Source organism: Larus michahellis, chromosome 6, assembly GCF_964199755.1.
Source record: "Larus michahellis chromosome 6, bLarMic1.1, whole genome shotgun sequence".
NCBI classification, from domain to species: Eukaryota; Metazoa; Chordata; class Aves; order Charadriiformes; family Laridae; genus Larus; species Larus michahellis.
The window spans coordinates 5,915,111-5,930,629 of NC_133901.1; the positions used below are offsets into that span (position 1 = coordinate 5,915,111).

The 15,519-nt window shown below is 42.6% G+C and overlaps 1 protein-coding gene across 2 annotated transcripts in view; it reads right to left on the reverse strand.

Annotated features, from left to right (window-relative positions):
- Positions 1 to 15,519, reverse strand: part of LOC141744332 (uncharacterized) — a 207,535-nt gene that overhangs the window by 69,676 nt on the left and 122,340 nt on the right. For both annotated transcript variants that reach the window (XM_074590005.1, XM_074590004.1), the window contains exon 6: positions 69 to 191. In XM_074590005.1, coding sequence (XP_074446106.1) covers positions 69 to 191 — 123 coding nt within the window. The remainder of the gene's footprint in view (positions 1 to 68; positions 192 to 15,519) is intronic.

Below are 15,519 nucleotides of genomic sequence, written 5' to 3' on the forward strand. Positions count from 1 at the left end.
CGAAGACAGGTTTGGCAGGGAAAAAACACGTCTTGAAGTATGTGAAGTGCTTGCTAATGTTTATTTACCTATGCAAGTGCGTCCATCAGCGTGGAGCCTGTATCCCGCCCGGCACTGGCAGTGGAAGGAGCCGTGCGTGTTGACACAGCCTTGCTGGCAGCCACCATTCACCACCGCACACTCGTCCACGTCTAGAGGAAGAAGGCAGACGACGAGAATTACAAGACAGCCTCAGCAAAGGCATACCCTGGTTCTCCTGGACGGCACGTAGCTCGTACATAATGCAACCATTCCACTCAGACCAGGGTTTTGTTTACTTCTCTTCCGCGCTGTAAACAGAGCAAAGAAAATTGAAATTTTATGGTGTTTTTCAAAGTTCCCGCAGGCGCTGCCTCTGTAGTCTCTACTTCTGAAGCCCTTGTTAATTGGAGTGATCTGCGACATGGCTGTTTCCTCGGGGCCAAGAGAAAAATACAGGGAAAGAATTAGGGTAAGATAGCACATCTGAGCTTGTAGGTACCACTGGTCAAACATTTGGCTTTTGTAAAAATTTGCTATATGAAGATTTCTTTTTGCATCAGGCCTTTAAATCCTATGAGCAGGTGCTTTTGAGGGTACAACTCCGTACAACCAACATAAATGGAAAAAAGCCATGCAAGGGCAGAGCCCATGCTCTCAATCAACATTACATTTTCAACCACTGAATACACAGAGGGCTTAGACATTACATTTAAGAAGAATGATGATTTTGTGCCACGTTTTCTGTGGCTCTTGCCCCTTGGGCTTCGTTGTGTTCACCTAAACTTTCTCAGATGACCTCCCACAAAAATGATGTAATTTCCTGATGACACCTTTTCCAAACCTAAGCAGGTATCTTTCCATATTTCACATTTTAGGGGATTACATTCAGTCAAATGAAGAGGGAAACTAGCATCAGACCAACTTGAGAACGCGGCTGTAACTTTTCAGCTGAAAATGATGGACAAAACAGATCAAGACCAGTTTAAGTAAACAGGTGGAGGTTTAAAACATACCCACGAAAGTGAATTTCCAAAAGTACCACATCAGCAGTTTATGCACCTTTTCAGCAACACTGGGCTACTGTAAATAGCATTTGATTGGCGTGTTGACACCATTACCTTAAAAATCAACACAGAAGACATTGGAAATAAGGGTCAGTTAGTCCATTTCCTGATAAAATTTCACCGGGTGGATGTTTGCCTAGAATTTGTCTGTCCTTTCCTTAACAGTCCCCAGGGATTCCAATTCCACCTCCCTCCATCTCACCCAGAGGCGATGCTGGTACCAAATTATCCTGACCGCCAAAGACATTCTCTCGCTGAAGCCGAACCTCCCTCCTGCAATAGACATCCATAAAGAACCCCCCATTTCAACCTTAAAGACTCCCATTCACTTAATTGCTCTTTAGATCATGCTTTCAAATCATCTGAGGGATTTGCACACCCAAGCGGGTGTGGATGAGGAGACTGGGATTTAAAGAAATAGAAGAGCGGCTGCAACGAGAGGCAAGTCTGCAATTGCTGCTGCGGGAATGGGCCGGCAGCGGAGCACAACACAGCAACACAAAGAGGGGTTTTTTTTTTTTCGACCCCATATTGCACTTGAGGAAGAAGGGGGTCTGGCTTTCATATTTTCGCTGTTGATATATCTGCTTTGCATTTAGCTTTCATGGTTTACTTTCTTTTTTTTTTTTTAATGCTTTTATGTTTATTCCGCTTTAGAAAATCTAATCAAAATTAAATGAAAAAGGAAGTTTCAAAGATGACTTGGAAATGCCCAACGTCCTGGTCCTAAGGAAATGTATTTATAAAGTTAAATTTTAATACTTCACATGTGAATTTCACTCTACCTATAATGAAGTCCTGGTGTTGACTAGTGTTTAAATTCAGACCATTTGCTAATGTGTGCCACTTTTTAATCCTTCTGCTACATTTGCTGCTTTATTAGACTGCATACTATGTACATTTCCTACTGCCTGGAGACATCTGCAATACTCTTTTCTTTTAAACAGAAGTTTTGCTTTTTTTAATGTAAACAGTAAACAGAAAATGTTATTCATCTTGTTGAATTCTATACTGTTAAGAAATAGCCTGCTGAAAAATGCCAGGACGAAATCGAAACCAGGAAGCTATTTGTCTTGAGTAACACAGAAATAAAATAAGCAAAAGGGCTCAGAAAAATATAACAAGGAAGCAGCTGAACTATATAGCACACCACGTTCTAGTATTTATACTTCAATAAACTCAAATACCGGGAGCTTCAGTATATTAATTTTATAGGCTACGATCAGCTGCAGAATTTCTCTAATATACCAAATACAGTTTTAAGTTAGGCTATCAGCACTTACAAAGGAGAAAAAAAATAGTCTAGCTAATAAAAACAAGCACTTGGAGTTAGCTCTATCGGTTAGTCTCGATTTGAACATTTAAAGAAGTGATTTGGTTTACGGAGGAGCTCTGCACCCAGCAGCTCCAGCACCCGCTGCGGCTCTTCTTTCATCGGCACTTCCCTCGTGCTCCCACATCCCAGAAGGCCACAAGGCAATTCCATTGCTGAAAGGCAATATAATGAAATGAAAAATCAAAGGCCCTTAAATACCTGTATATACGAGCTATACCTAACCCCACCCCGAGACTCCCTGCAGCACCAGAGGCGAGATCAACCATCCAGCAACGCAACTCCACCACCACCTTCCCAGGACACCATGTCAGCAGCAGGTTCGATGACAGACGATCCCTTCTAGTCTCAAGGCTTTCCCTGCAAGATCAATACTTTAAGTGTTATATGTTGAAAGATTCCTTCACGTACTACAGATATAATCAAGAAAAATGCAACGCGCAGTCGCCTTGCAATGTCTCCTACATCTCAAGGCCAGGAAACAGCTTTGCCCCCAGTTACAGAAGAAAAATGCCTTAATTATTTTGTCTGGGGAGCAGTCTGCAAAGCAGACACTAATCTAAATGCCTGAACTGCACTTGAAAGTTTTAAAAGTCCAACCTATTTGAACATTTATATTTAAATTGCCATCCTAGGAAAGGACATCTACACCAGGCAAACAACAGCTTATGCTGTTATAGGTACAGAAGTAGCCATTTCTTTTTCTACATGGGAATAACTATAGAAATATAAAGGTATTTGAGAATTATGAAGTTACAAAAATATTCTAGAAATATAAAATCATTATATTATAATTCTAGAATATTATGGGATTATGGAAGATGGTATCTGTTTAACCATGCACTATAATTAAATTTGGATTAGTTTCTACTGCAGATCAAACTCAAACAGCTACGTGCTCAACTTTCTAAAGTTACAATTTAGGATGCTTATCTGAGTAAGTGAATTTCAAGCCATTTATGACTTGCTTATCGCAAGTCAGATCGCGATGAAACCAACTGCGTTCCCACAAAACAGTGGGAGAGCAATCCGCTGGGACGAGAGGCGAGAAGCAAAATGAGAAGGGCGCGCTGGCCCAAGGCTACCTTGCGAAGGGGATTATGCTGCTGGGTGAATAGAGCAGAGTCGGGATGTGAATATCCTCCTCCTCACCTACGGAAGATTTCAGAGATGCATTTCAGTGGGATTCCCCACTGAAGGCATCTCTGCTTTCCATGCTGTCCGTACGCAGCACGTACCACCACGTAACCCAAGAACATACAGGGATTGTGTCCCCATTTACCCACTTTTCATCAGGAACTACCTGACAGGAACAACCTTATGGTCAGTCATACAAGCCAAAAGTCAATCCTACGTGTTTCCAAGATGTAAAGTATTTTAGCCACCATGACACGCACCTTTTTTAGCTCTTCATGCTGTGCGTTTGGGCCGAGTTCTGTGCATTGTGACTGCACACTGACCTCTCCTCCATCCCGAAAGGATGCACATCTCAAGTCCCAAACATGGGAACAGGGGATGGATGCAGCGTACAAACGCACAACCCGCTGCCAGCACCGTGCCCTTTCCAAGGGTAGATCCTACTGATGAAGTTACAGATTTTGAAGTTCTCTACGCCCCTGAATAGGGGCTCTGCCAGTCTTCAACAAAGTTTGCCCCCACATTGGCAACAGCACGATTTCCCTGCCCAAAATCTGTTTAAACACAGAGCTGTGTGACTGCTTGTTTGGAATTCAGGATCATCACATCAGTGGCTTTTCTCATATCGTTACCAAAGCGTTTAGGAACAGCCACGATCAATCAGTTCCTTAAAAAAAAAAACCTGACAGCAGTGTTAAACACAGATAATTAGTGAACCTGCAATCACGTTTTTATGCAGGGGGAAAAAAAAAAAGCAAGATGTTGCCAGATCAATTCCCTACTAACAGACAGCTTAGCTTTTTAAACCATTAAGAAATGTAAACAACATGCAAAACTAAAACCCAAAATAAGAAATAAACAACCGTTCTGATGGCAGCAGGACTGCGCGTTCGCAGTATCCCCTCTGTTTTTGTGATCTTTCCCCCCTTTTCTGGCCATAATGCGCAAGACAGAATTGTGATTGTGAGAGGTATTTTTCAGCTCCCAGATTTCAAGTTCTCCACTTGCAACACCCCAGCGTCACTTGCAGGTGAAAGCAGGCCGCAGCCGCAGCTCCCACGCCTCCGAGCAGAGAGGAGCCGGTGCTGCCAAAGGCACTGGTGCTTCTACTGCAAACCAGGAACATCCTCAAACCTGCACGTAACAAACACCTGAAGGGTCATGAGCCTCCAAAGGGACTCAGAAATGCTTGTCCCTGTTTTAACCACTGGAAGGGGACTTCATGCAATCCTCTTCGCTTTAAATTCTTTTTTTTTCCAAGGAACCCATCTAGCAATTTCTGCAGTGCCTTCTCCCACCATCAGTGCATGACTCCCTCTCCTACAGGTCTGCAATGACGCATAGTATCATAGAGTCGCCTAGGTTGGAAGGGACCTTTAAGATCATCAAGTCCAACCATTACCCTAGCACTGCCAATCCCACCACTAAACCATGTCCCTCAGCACCACGTCTGCCCTCTGTAGCCATACACATATATTTGGGCTCTGGTGCAAGACAACTGCCACTTCAGATATCAAAGTGCCCGCAGGTCTGCTTTTCTTTCTAATTCAATTTATGTTTTAAAGCACTGCATTCCTCACAAAGTCATTATTTGCAACTTTTATCGCTTTTCACGTGCCTTCCTTCTGCGCACACGTGTGCAGCTGCTCTGAAAGTACAAGATGAAACGGTCTTCTAATAATAACTTTATTGCACGCTTTTCCTGCTTGCACATTTTTAGTAAAATGAAAGGTATAAGGCTATTTAAAATACAGCCTCTACTGCAGACCCGAGTTCCCTTCCTTGGTCTGGCCAAGTCAACGACGGCACAAACATTTTGAGAATACCAAACAGAAAGAGAGATGATGTGCCAAGGGTCTCCCAGGGATGGAATTCACATCAAGGACACTTTGTCAAGGGCACCACATGAGGTCTAAGCAGGCCCAGGGTGGCAGAGCAAGGCTTCCCTCCCAGCTACCTCCACGGAGCATTTCTTCTGAGTGACAAATGAACAGGCTTTCTCTCCCTTGAATGTAAAAACACACAAAGACTGATAACTGCTCGAAGCCAGCACTTTCTGATAGGTAAGTAGAGAACAAATTTCCTTTTCACACTGCCCAGGAACTGCTGGAAAAACAAACCAGAACTGGACAGGACGGACCTCATCATTTGAGGATTATTTTTCAGTTTTGGCAAAAACTCTTGACTTCAGCAAGTAAAGAACAATACGAAGAGAGGCAGAGAACAAATAGTTGTGAGCATCACCCACCCCACAAACACTGGAGACTTGATATGGATGAAGAGATTTCTGTCCAGCTGGGAGCCGACATAAGAAACATGTTCTGGGTACATGCTACAACAACCGTCCGCACGCAGGGACCCAAAACCCCCAAACACCATCTGCAGATCTGGCCCAAATGACTTTCACAGAAGCGTAACTACCCCCTTTTTACCAGATGCCTAAGAAATACTACATAAAATTGGAATGAATGACACAAGCACGTTACCCTCCTCCAGTCGCCACAATCCCCCCAGCCCACTGCAGAAGGGAACCAGCAGAAGCAGAACACAAAACCCTACTTGCGTTTACTTAGAGGATGGTTTATGCTGGCTTTAAAGTCAGACTATAATTACAAATAATTATAGGCACTTATTCATAAAATATCATCACCAGAAAGAGGAAGCACGATCTACTTTTTGCAGCATTATCTTAAAATCCAGTAAAATCAGGGTTTTCTCTCTTCTTTACCCGGAGAGCTCTATGGGTCGCTAGGCCGCACACAATATTGTGAGGATTAGTCAGTAATGATGATGACAGAGAAACAAGGAAGGAAAAATTGGCACTTATGTAAAGAACCACGACAAGAAGTTATATTTAAAATTATCGCAAGTGGATAAACTGCTTAACTCAAAACATTTCTTCAGAAATAAGTTAACAAAAATCTGGCTTACCACTCCCTTGCCCTGACTAGCTCTCCCAGTCTCTTCAGCTGCAGATCATTTAGTACATCTGACATGAAAACACCCTTATTGTTTGCTACCTAACACGATATTTAAAATCAACAAAGCTGTATGACAGTGCTTTCCCTTCTGTTATTTGTAACGGCGCTGCGATTAGCCTCTTTTATGTGTTCCAAAGGATGTTTAAACCTCACACAAGTTATGAAGTGAAAACATCATATGGTCTTTCCCCTCTAATCTACGTGGCAGACTTTACACGTTAATGTAGTGTGTTTCTAAATTAAATAATTTATATACTTAAAGGAAGGAAGGGAAACGGGCTTGGTTCGCAGCCATTCATAAGCTGATCACAAAAGTCAGAAATCATTTTGACAAAAGTGAAACAAAAAATAAGAACCTCTGTTGCTTTAAGTAGATAAATTTATGACAGATTCAGCTCACAGCTTCTTCTAACTCTCATGGTCTCCCCAAGTCTTGACTTTGAAAACGCCCGTAATTTGACAACCAGTGTGAAACCACTCACAAACGTACTTGCTATTAGGCATGACGTAGTTTGCCCTTGCAGCTGAAGTTTTTAAAATGCTCTCTCCTGTTTTACTAACACTAACGTGGTTTTCAGGGTTTGAAAGTTTGATCAGAGGGGTTTTGAAACTCCTGCAGTTAGAAAAATATTTGTCCAATTTTTCCCACAATGAAGGAAGTCTGACATTAGTATTGACTCTAGGAAGAAAATACAAGTTTAAAATCTGGTCAAAAACAAAGCCTAAAATTCAACAAGAAAAAGCAGAATTTCTGTTTGTTTTAACAGAACGCATATTTCTCTTTCATTGAATCAAACCGAGCAGCAAAGAGGGAAAAGCAGGTTTTGATAGCTGTGAGATTTCAAATTGCAAAACCCCTGGTCTAGGGCTTTTTTATGCTTCACAAAAAACCCCACATAAATATGCTACAAACTCTTTTGAGAGGTCTGCTGGAATCTGATGTTAAAACACCTTCGTGAAATAGCTTTCAGCATAGATAAACGTGCTCCTGCGGAGCCAGCTGGGTCATTTTGAACTGTTAACGCTTCTAGGCTTTTATTTTTGCTCCTCAGCTATTTGTTTCTGCCCTTTCCTGGCCCCTCCGATGGATTATATGAGCATCCTTTGTCTGCTCCGGTTCAAAGTCAGCCAGGTTAGCTCCAATCGCTACTGAAGCTTACTTAAATTTCAGTAAGTCACAGGTGTCTGAGGCAAGCCTGCTACAACAGAATGAATTAACGGAATAGCTTCAGCAAACCGTACCGAAAGGAGCATGTCACGGCCGATAAGAGATTGGTTAAAAGGCATGGTTAAGAGATTCCTTACCCAATTTAGTCCCTGCGCACCGACTCCACAATGAAAGAGGACCCTTGTTAGGGCAGTGAGTTTTCTACTATGTTTCTTCTTTGCCTGGGATTAAGGACAAAGCAGCTTTAACCGGCAAGTATTTTGGCAGGGCTATCCAATTAGCCATGCAGAGAAACAGGCTTTCCAAGTTATCTGCTTATTGAAAAATTGATGGCATTAAAAAAAAAAAAAAAAAAACAAACAACAACACCCACGGCTTTTTGTACAGTACAGAAATAATATTTACATCCAGGATTTGAAGGGAGCTGCATTTCCCGACGACTGTTTTCAAGGAGGGAAGAGGACAGCGGCATCTCGGAGATCTGGCTCTTTGGGGGAGAAGCGGGGAGGAAAGGCAGGAAGCTGCTTCCAGCACACGGGCCTGGAGCCCTATAGCCCCAGGGGCCGGGCTCAGCACCAGCAATTGCTTTTGGGGAGAAGACATCTATAAGCGCTGAACAATGCACCCGACCAAGTCTTAAAGACCTGGATTTAATTTCCTGATCTGTCACTGGCCCTACGGGAGAATAAATACGTGAATAAACTCCCGTCACACAATCCTGTTAGTGGGGGCCAGAGATGATTTGAAAGAAAGATGCTGATTTGCCAAAGATCTTGGTAATTTGAATTTATTGTTGGGACGGCGAATGTATCAGGCAAAAAGATGCTCCAAGACTTTTTTTTTTTTTAATACTGCTTTCGCGTGAAGACTGGCACAATGCAACCATTGAAAGTGGTGACTTGTTCCTCGCCAATGACGGCATCCTGCAATCACAGTTCATTTCTCAGGTGTCCCTCAAGAGCAGATCACCTGGAGAGAGTGATGTGAAAAGACAAAAACGGCCAATATCTGTACTGCTGGTTTCTGCTCACTTTCAATGCGTTGACGTGCCGATCTATCCTGAGATATTTAACAATGGTTTAGCTCAATAAACAGGCAAGAGCCCCCCATCCACAACTCTATATGCAAACCATATGTTGCAGCTGAAAACTCCGAAGATTATAATTAGAACTGTCCATTCAATTTAAACAAGGTCAAGAATGAAAACTATTTCAAATTCAATAAACAGGCCATTTGAAAGTGTAGACGCTGTGGAGGACAAGCTTAACAACTTAATTGACAGGTAAAGCTTCATTTCTAATCCTCATTTTGATATCGTCTGTAGCCTCAGGAGTCAAAACACATCACTGCTCAGTCCTCAAAATATGCAGAGAAAATGAAAATGTCAGTTGAATGAAAAAAAGGAGAAGCATCTGTTTGATAGCTGTGTAAGCCTGTGATATGTAAACTGCTTTGGAGTCAAGCAGCTCTAATTAGAGTTTCAAGGCATTCTTTATTAAATATACACACAGACACACACACATATATATATGAGTTTTCAGCAATTATTGGGGCCAGATAACTTGCAAGAAAATCGAGGTATAGCATTAAAGAACATGATAATTTCATGGACTGACCACAGACAACACCATGATATTTTCATACAGCCGCGAAGCAATACCTACCCCTGTCCTTTCACAAACCAGTTCTGTACATTTTTCTCCACTTTTAGTCTTCAAAACAAAAAAGGATAACCCATTTCTGAATCTCGGGATAGTATACAGCATCTCAGCAAAGTAAAGCCAAAAAGGAAGACTGACAGGGTTACCAGCCTCCACACTGGGCTTCTACTAATAGGTATTTTGGCAACTGCATACAGTTGACGACTCCAGTTCACATCAATATGACACCCACACAGAAGGACACAGACTCTCAGTGGACAACTGGTGCCAGGATAAGTGAATGACCACATGAAACAACAAGGAAGTACAATCTGAAGAACGACAATCCAGACAAACGCGTAACTTAAGATCTTTAAAAATGCTTATAGCCTGAAGAAAACAGCCTTGTTAATTTTAGTTTCCTGTAGAAAAGAAGTGAAGGCACCGCCTGTAACCAGTGAAGTTGGAAGAGGACATTTTGTCTCTGCACTGCAGCAGTGTGGGCTGAAACACAATAATTAAAGTTTTATGTAGTTTCTGCTCAGGAAAGAGGCTTTGAGACCACTAGCATCAGCAGCTTCACCACAACGCTCCCGCAAGTTCTTCTGACATGGGGCACAATAGCAGAAGGAAAATTCATGATGGGGCTATCAATTTTTAAATACAGTTCCTCAGCACAATTCAGTTAGGCCATGCTGGGAGACGGGAGGGTGGCAAAGGAGGAAAGGATCTCCACGAGGAGAAGTACTTAATAAGCGACAGCATGATACAGCCCAAACTCCTTGCGCAGATTCAAGTCTGAGACATACTACAGACGTTTATATGTTGGGCCATCAGTATCTTCTCTCGGCGGGATACGACAGTTTGAAAAAACAGTTACGGAATAAAAAGAGAGAAATGACTGATCTGATGAGAACATTTGGTTTTTGTTAGCAGCAACACTAATGCCCACTCGCTGAGCTCAGTAAGTGTCTTTACTACAGTAGGATGCATAGAGAAATGTCTTTTCCACACACAGTAGGTAAAATATGCAAAAGAAAATGATAATCATGCAAATACCTTAATAATCTGATGTTTCCAACTTACAGTACATATACTCTGCCGGTCAGAAACACGAATGCTAGTTGTGACAAATGTCCTACTTGCGTTGGTAAAAAGCTTTAAGACATCACGTGGATAGACTCGTCTTGCAAAGTGACTGGAACATAAGCCAACCTTGGGAATAATTGGTTTGGGTGAGCAATCGCCAGTCAGAACCGTATTGTTCAACACGTGGAACACGTGCAATGCTGCCACTGCGCTTGCAGCGACAAGGCTGTGTGGGACGAGGAAAACAGAGCAGGAAAACACACCATTCAGCCACCAAGCTGCATCTCCCTGCTAATCTCACCTAGACGAGATCACAGCATGATCCACTCAATTTCTGTAAAAGCTGGCTCACGGACATGGCTCTACAGCCTCAGTTCACATGGCGTCTCCTCAAGAAGCCTCCACAAGCATCGGTCCCCCACTGGAGCTATCAACTCCAGGCCGATCTGCAACATAAATTGCCAGCGAGCAAAAGACAGCATGTTACACAGATTTTCTTGCTCTGCTTCCTTATGACATATATTAGTCGTGACTTGTCAGAGTTTCATCCACAAGAAGAGAGAAGTGGCATTAGCACATCCCAAACCTGTCCATACCAACTTCCAGAGCGGGATCCTAATGAACTATGTCACCAAGCACAGAAGATTCCTTTTTTTATTTTTCCTTTTTTTTTTCCTCCCCCTCTTACTGAGATTAAAAATGACATCAAATTGATCACTCGATTGCTCCATTTTTATTAGTTGTTTTTGAAGTCTTTGGCTGACATTGAATCTCTTTTGGGACAGGAACTGTTAACAAGGTAGTCAGGTGGGTCTTTCAAAGATCTGGTATGCATCAACAGCAGGTTTATTTCAAGTTGGTCTTCTAATAAACCCCAGTTAAAGCCCTCAGGTACTCATGTAATTGAAGTATGAGTAATCCAATATGATGTTGATCAAACTACTGATCTTTTAATAACGAACTGTAGGCCTCCCAGCAGTTGCTATCTTGCTGACAGTCATGTCTGGATCCCTTCCTTTGGGCCAACGCTTTGAACAGAGAAGCTCACAGATTTCTGTTTGGTTTAGATTTTATCACAAATTGTTTTAAAGATTTTCAAGGGTGTATCAGATGGCTTGTAAAATCCACGGGCATTTCAATAAAAAAATGGGATTTCTATCAGTTGTCCCAATGAAGACTGCTATGAAATGCTCCTAAAGAGGAATATAAACACCACTCAGGAGTTGTACTTCTTCCTATCTCTGTATCTGCCTTACTCCGTGTTTACGTAGCCTGTAGGCAAAGCTATAGAAAAAGCAGTAGTTACCCTGCACAATACTCTCCAGTGAAAGGCAAATGGGCACATTTTTCCTCCCATAATTTCCATTTAAAGTATGAATTGAAGGTTTCTAAGCCTTGCCTCTCTACACAAGAGTAATTCAGTTGCAATTTACATTTTCGATGTGCTCCAAAGGAACACCAAGATGACTCATGTGCTGCTTATAAGATGCTTACATTTGCTGGTAAATACCTTGCTACAAACAAGTCATAATTTAAGTATTCAGAAGTCTTGCTTCAGCATAAAATTACTACGAACCGTAATTTTGGAGACCATGACCAGAGCTTCAATTTCAGGCTTGCAAAGCTCTTCCTACACAATGATTCTTAAAAGTACGAGTGTATTTTCTTCTCTGACAACGGCAATCATTGTATCTCTGTAATTGCGGAAAAGATTACCTAGCTTTTAATTCACATTAGTCAGCTGCAACAATACCACGCTTCTTTCCTTTCCTTTAAAATAAACTAATTATTGTCAATCAGCCCAGTGGAATGTTAACATTCTCCATAACCTGCCTTTCAGAGCTAGTCATAAATGCTAGAAACTAGCTAATATAAACTAATCAGAGCCCTGGAAATATCTCAAAACATATTTGTACTGCAGTCTATCATTTTTGTCATATTATTTCTAAATATTATATTTTGTCTGGACAATAATAGTCTTTTCATATAGTCATATAGTGCTTTTCATCCACTATTCAAAGCTCTTGCATTAATTAAGCCACATTAAAGCCCTGACTGGTGCAGCAAATACTATAATATTTCCAAACCTTAAATGTTTTCATTGTCAAAAGCTGATCAACAAAGCTTCATGCATCGAGCAATTTGGACAAAGAAAACTTTTCAGGGCAGTATGTTTGCTCCAGCCCAACTTTCTGCACAAACTCACAATTGCAAGAGCTGGAGACACACACAGAGAAAGCAGGAAGGGGATGACTGTCATTCTCCCTGCACTTTAGGCAACTACTCCCTTCTAAAGATAATAGCAAGCTACGGTTCCCACTTAGTATTTCCTTCCAGCTGGTAGGGCCCATGTGAGGCTTTTCAGATCCGGGAGGAAGACAGGGGAGCTGGAAGCCTTGGGGAAGCAGCCCATGTGCCGAGTCTATAATCAGCTGTGACGCACGGGGAGCTTTCAAGCGCCATATGGACCAGACCAGCAGATGCCGTAGAGATGGGACTCTTCGTTTGTTGTTACCTGGCAGGCCTGTGACATCCAGAAACAATTTTTCCCTTTCAGTCCACGTCAGATCAGTGATCAATAATTCATCTGATAACTGAAATGCAGAACAGGGTGCCAGTTTTCTGTGGTTTATGAATAATACTACGATTTTTAAGAAACATGCTGCTTTGGAACACAGTAGAAGACGGGCTGCAGAAAGCGTATGACATGCCGATACACCATGCTACACCCAACCCTGTGTAATCCTCAAATAACCTGAAAATTACACTGCCAGTTGCATGGTTTGTTTATGCAAAAGGCTGTTATTAAAACACTGCAGTTGAATTAGGAAAAAAATATATGCAACAACAACAAAAAAAACACCCTCCATGGGAAAAAGATCTTTCCCCCATGGAAAAAAGAGATTTAGCAAGATTATCTTGAAATAATCACTGAATTCTTGAAATATAAGTAGTCCCAGTCTGCCTAGAGAGCCAAGGCTGCAGGTAGGACTCCTTCAGCTGTAGGTTTGGAGCCTCAGATTAGGATATTGCTCTTGACACCAGCCTTTTCCACCCAACTCGTCTGCATAAAACTTCTGCTTAAAAAGTGACTGGAAACTGACTGTGCCTGTCCTCAGCTCCAACCAACAAAAACATGCATCCAGGGTAAACGAGCTCACTCTTCAATGGCAATATTCACTTTGGAGGAAGCTGTCACAACTGTTAGTTCATCTGCCCTGAGGGACATCACATGTGAGAAATTCGGGGGTTTAACTCCCAGCCGTCTTTGTTCAGCGTGTAAGAGAGGAGCGGGGAGACTTTAGCAACAGTCAAGCGTTAATAAGGAGAAATCTACACAAGTGCAATTAAAATTCAAAAATAAATCAATTATCAGAGAATCAGATGCTCTTCTCAGCTAAGACTGCCACAGAAGTGCTCAAAAAATAGGTTGGAAGTTTCTGTTCTGGTCCAAGTGACGTGTCTGCCCTTCCCCGACTGAAGAGAAACAGGTCAGACCCAAAATGACTGTGATTTTGCTGAGGTTAGTATATGATACGTTTTAATAAGATTGAAAGGGTTTGTGTGTCCCCAGCGTGTAATCGAGTGGATTAGGCTTGGGAGGGCTCACAAAATGAGCGGGGACTGGCCAAACCCACGCGTGGCATTCGCTACGTGCTGGCAGCCGCTGTGAGCCTGAAACGAACCCGCCGCGATTCAGCCCAGGTTCCTGCCTGCCTTGGGCTTCCCATTCATCAGGATTCAGGCAATTCATTTTAAAAAGTCCAATAGCCTGCAGTTAATATTACCTTTACTATGAATCTGTTGGAATTTTTACTACTTGGCTTGAGCACATCTTTTGCTGTGGTACTACCAGGAAGAGACAAACACAGAAGGATGACGCTATTTGCCCAGGAGAGCGCAACAGCTTCTCGCAGCTATTGATCCCCGCTGGCTCCGAAGGCGGCACGGGAGCGCGTAGGAAAGGTCAGACAAACGACCTCCAGCCTTCATTAAGACAAATACTTAAAAATGAGAATGGGGAATCTCCAAAAGAATTCCTCAGGAGTAAAACTAAAATTAAATTCCCAACAAGGTTTGCAAATACAGCTATGAATGTCTTTGGATAGTTTCTGCCCAGATCCTCTCTGCAGCCAGGCACAAACCCCACACAGTTCTGCCTAAACTCAATAGTCTCCAGAAAACCACAGAAGTCTGACTGCATAATGCTAAAAAGGGTTTAAAATGCACAATGAATTCTTAATCTTGGTTAATATATTTCCCTTTATAAGAGAATTAAGGGAACCCTTGATTTTTATCAACTGGGATCGGAAATCAAAAGCAGTAATTATGCTTTTTATTTGTGACTAAAGATACTGATCTGACAGGTAGGAGCAACCATAAATAAACAATATTTAAATGTAAAACCAGGTATTGCTTCTTGTTAAATTAACTGCAAGTGATCAGACACCTACCAGTATTGTAGATGTACAAGCTAATGGAGCAGAAAATGATCATTCTTTGGCCTCTGACTGAGTGCTTCACAGCTCTTTTTTTTATATTTTGAAATGTAAATGCTTGGGAGTTTTCTGACTTAGCTCTAAGAACAGCTGCCGGGTATAAAAGGACCTCCTGGGGGTGTTGGTCGACAGCCGGCTGAATACGAGCCAGCAGTGTGCCCAGGTGGCCAAGACGGCCAACAGCATCCTGGCCTGCATCAGGAACAGTGTGGCCAGCAGGACTAGGGCAGTGATCGTCCCCCTGTACTCGGCACTGGTGAGGCCCCACCTCGAGCGCTGTGTCCAGTTTTGGGCCCCTCACTACAAGAAAGACATGGAGGTGCTGGAGCGGGTCCATGGAAGGGCAACGGAGCTGGTGAGGGGTCTGGAGCACAAGTCCTGTGAGGAGCAGCTGAGGGAGCTGGGGGTGTTCAGCCTGGAGAAGAGGAGGCTGAGGGGAGACCTTCTCGCTCTCTACAGCTCCCTGAAAGGAGGGAGTAGAGAGGTGGGGTCGGTCTCTTCTCCCAAGTAACAAGTGATAGGACAAGAGGAAATGGCCTCAAGTTGTGCTGGGGGAGGTTTACATTGGACTGGGGGGGGGTTTAAGA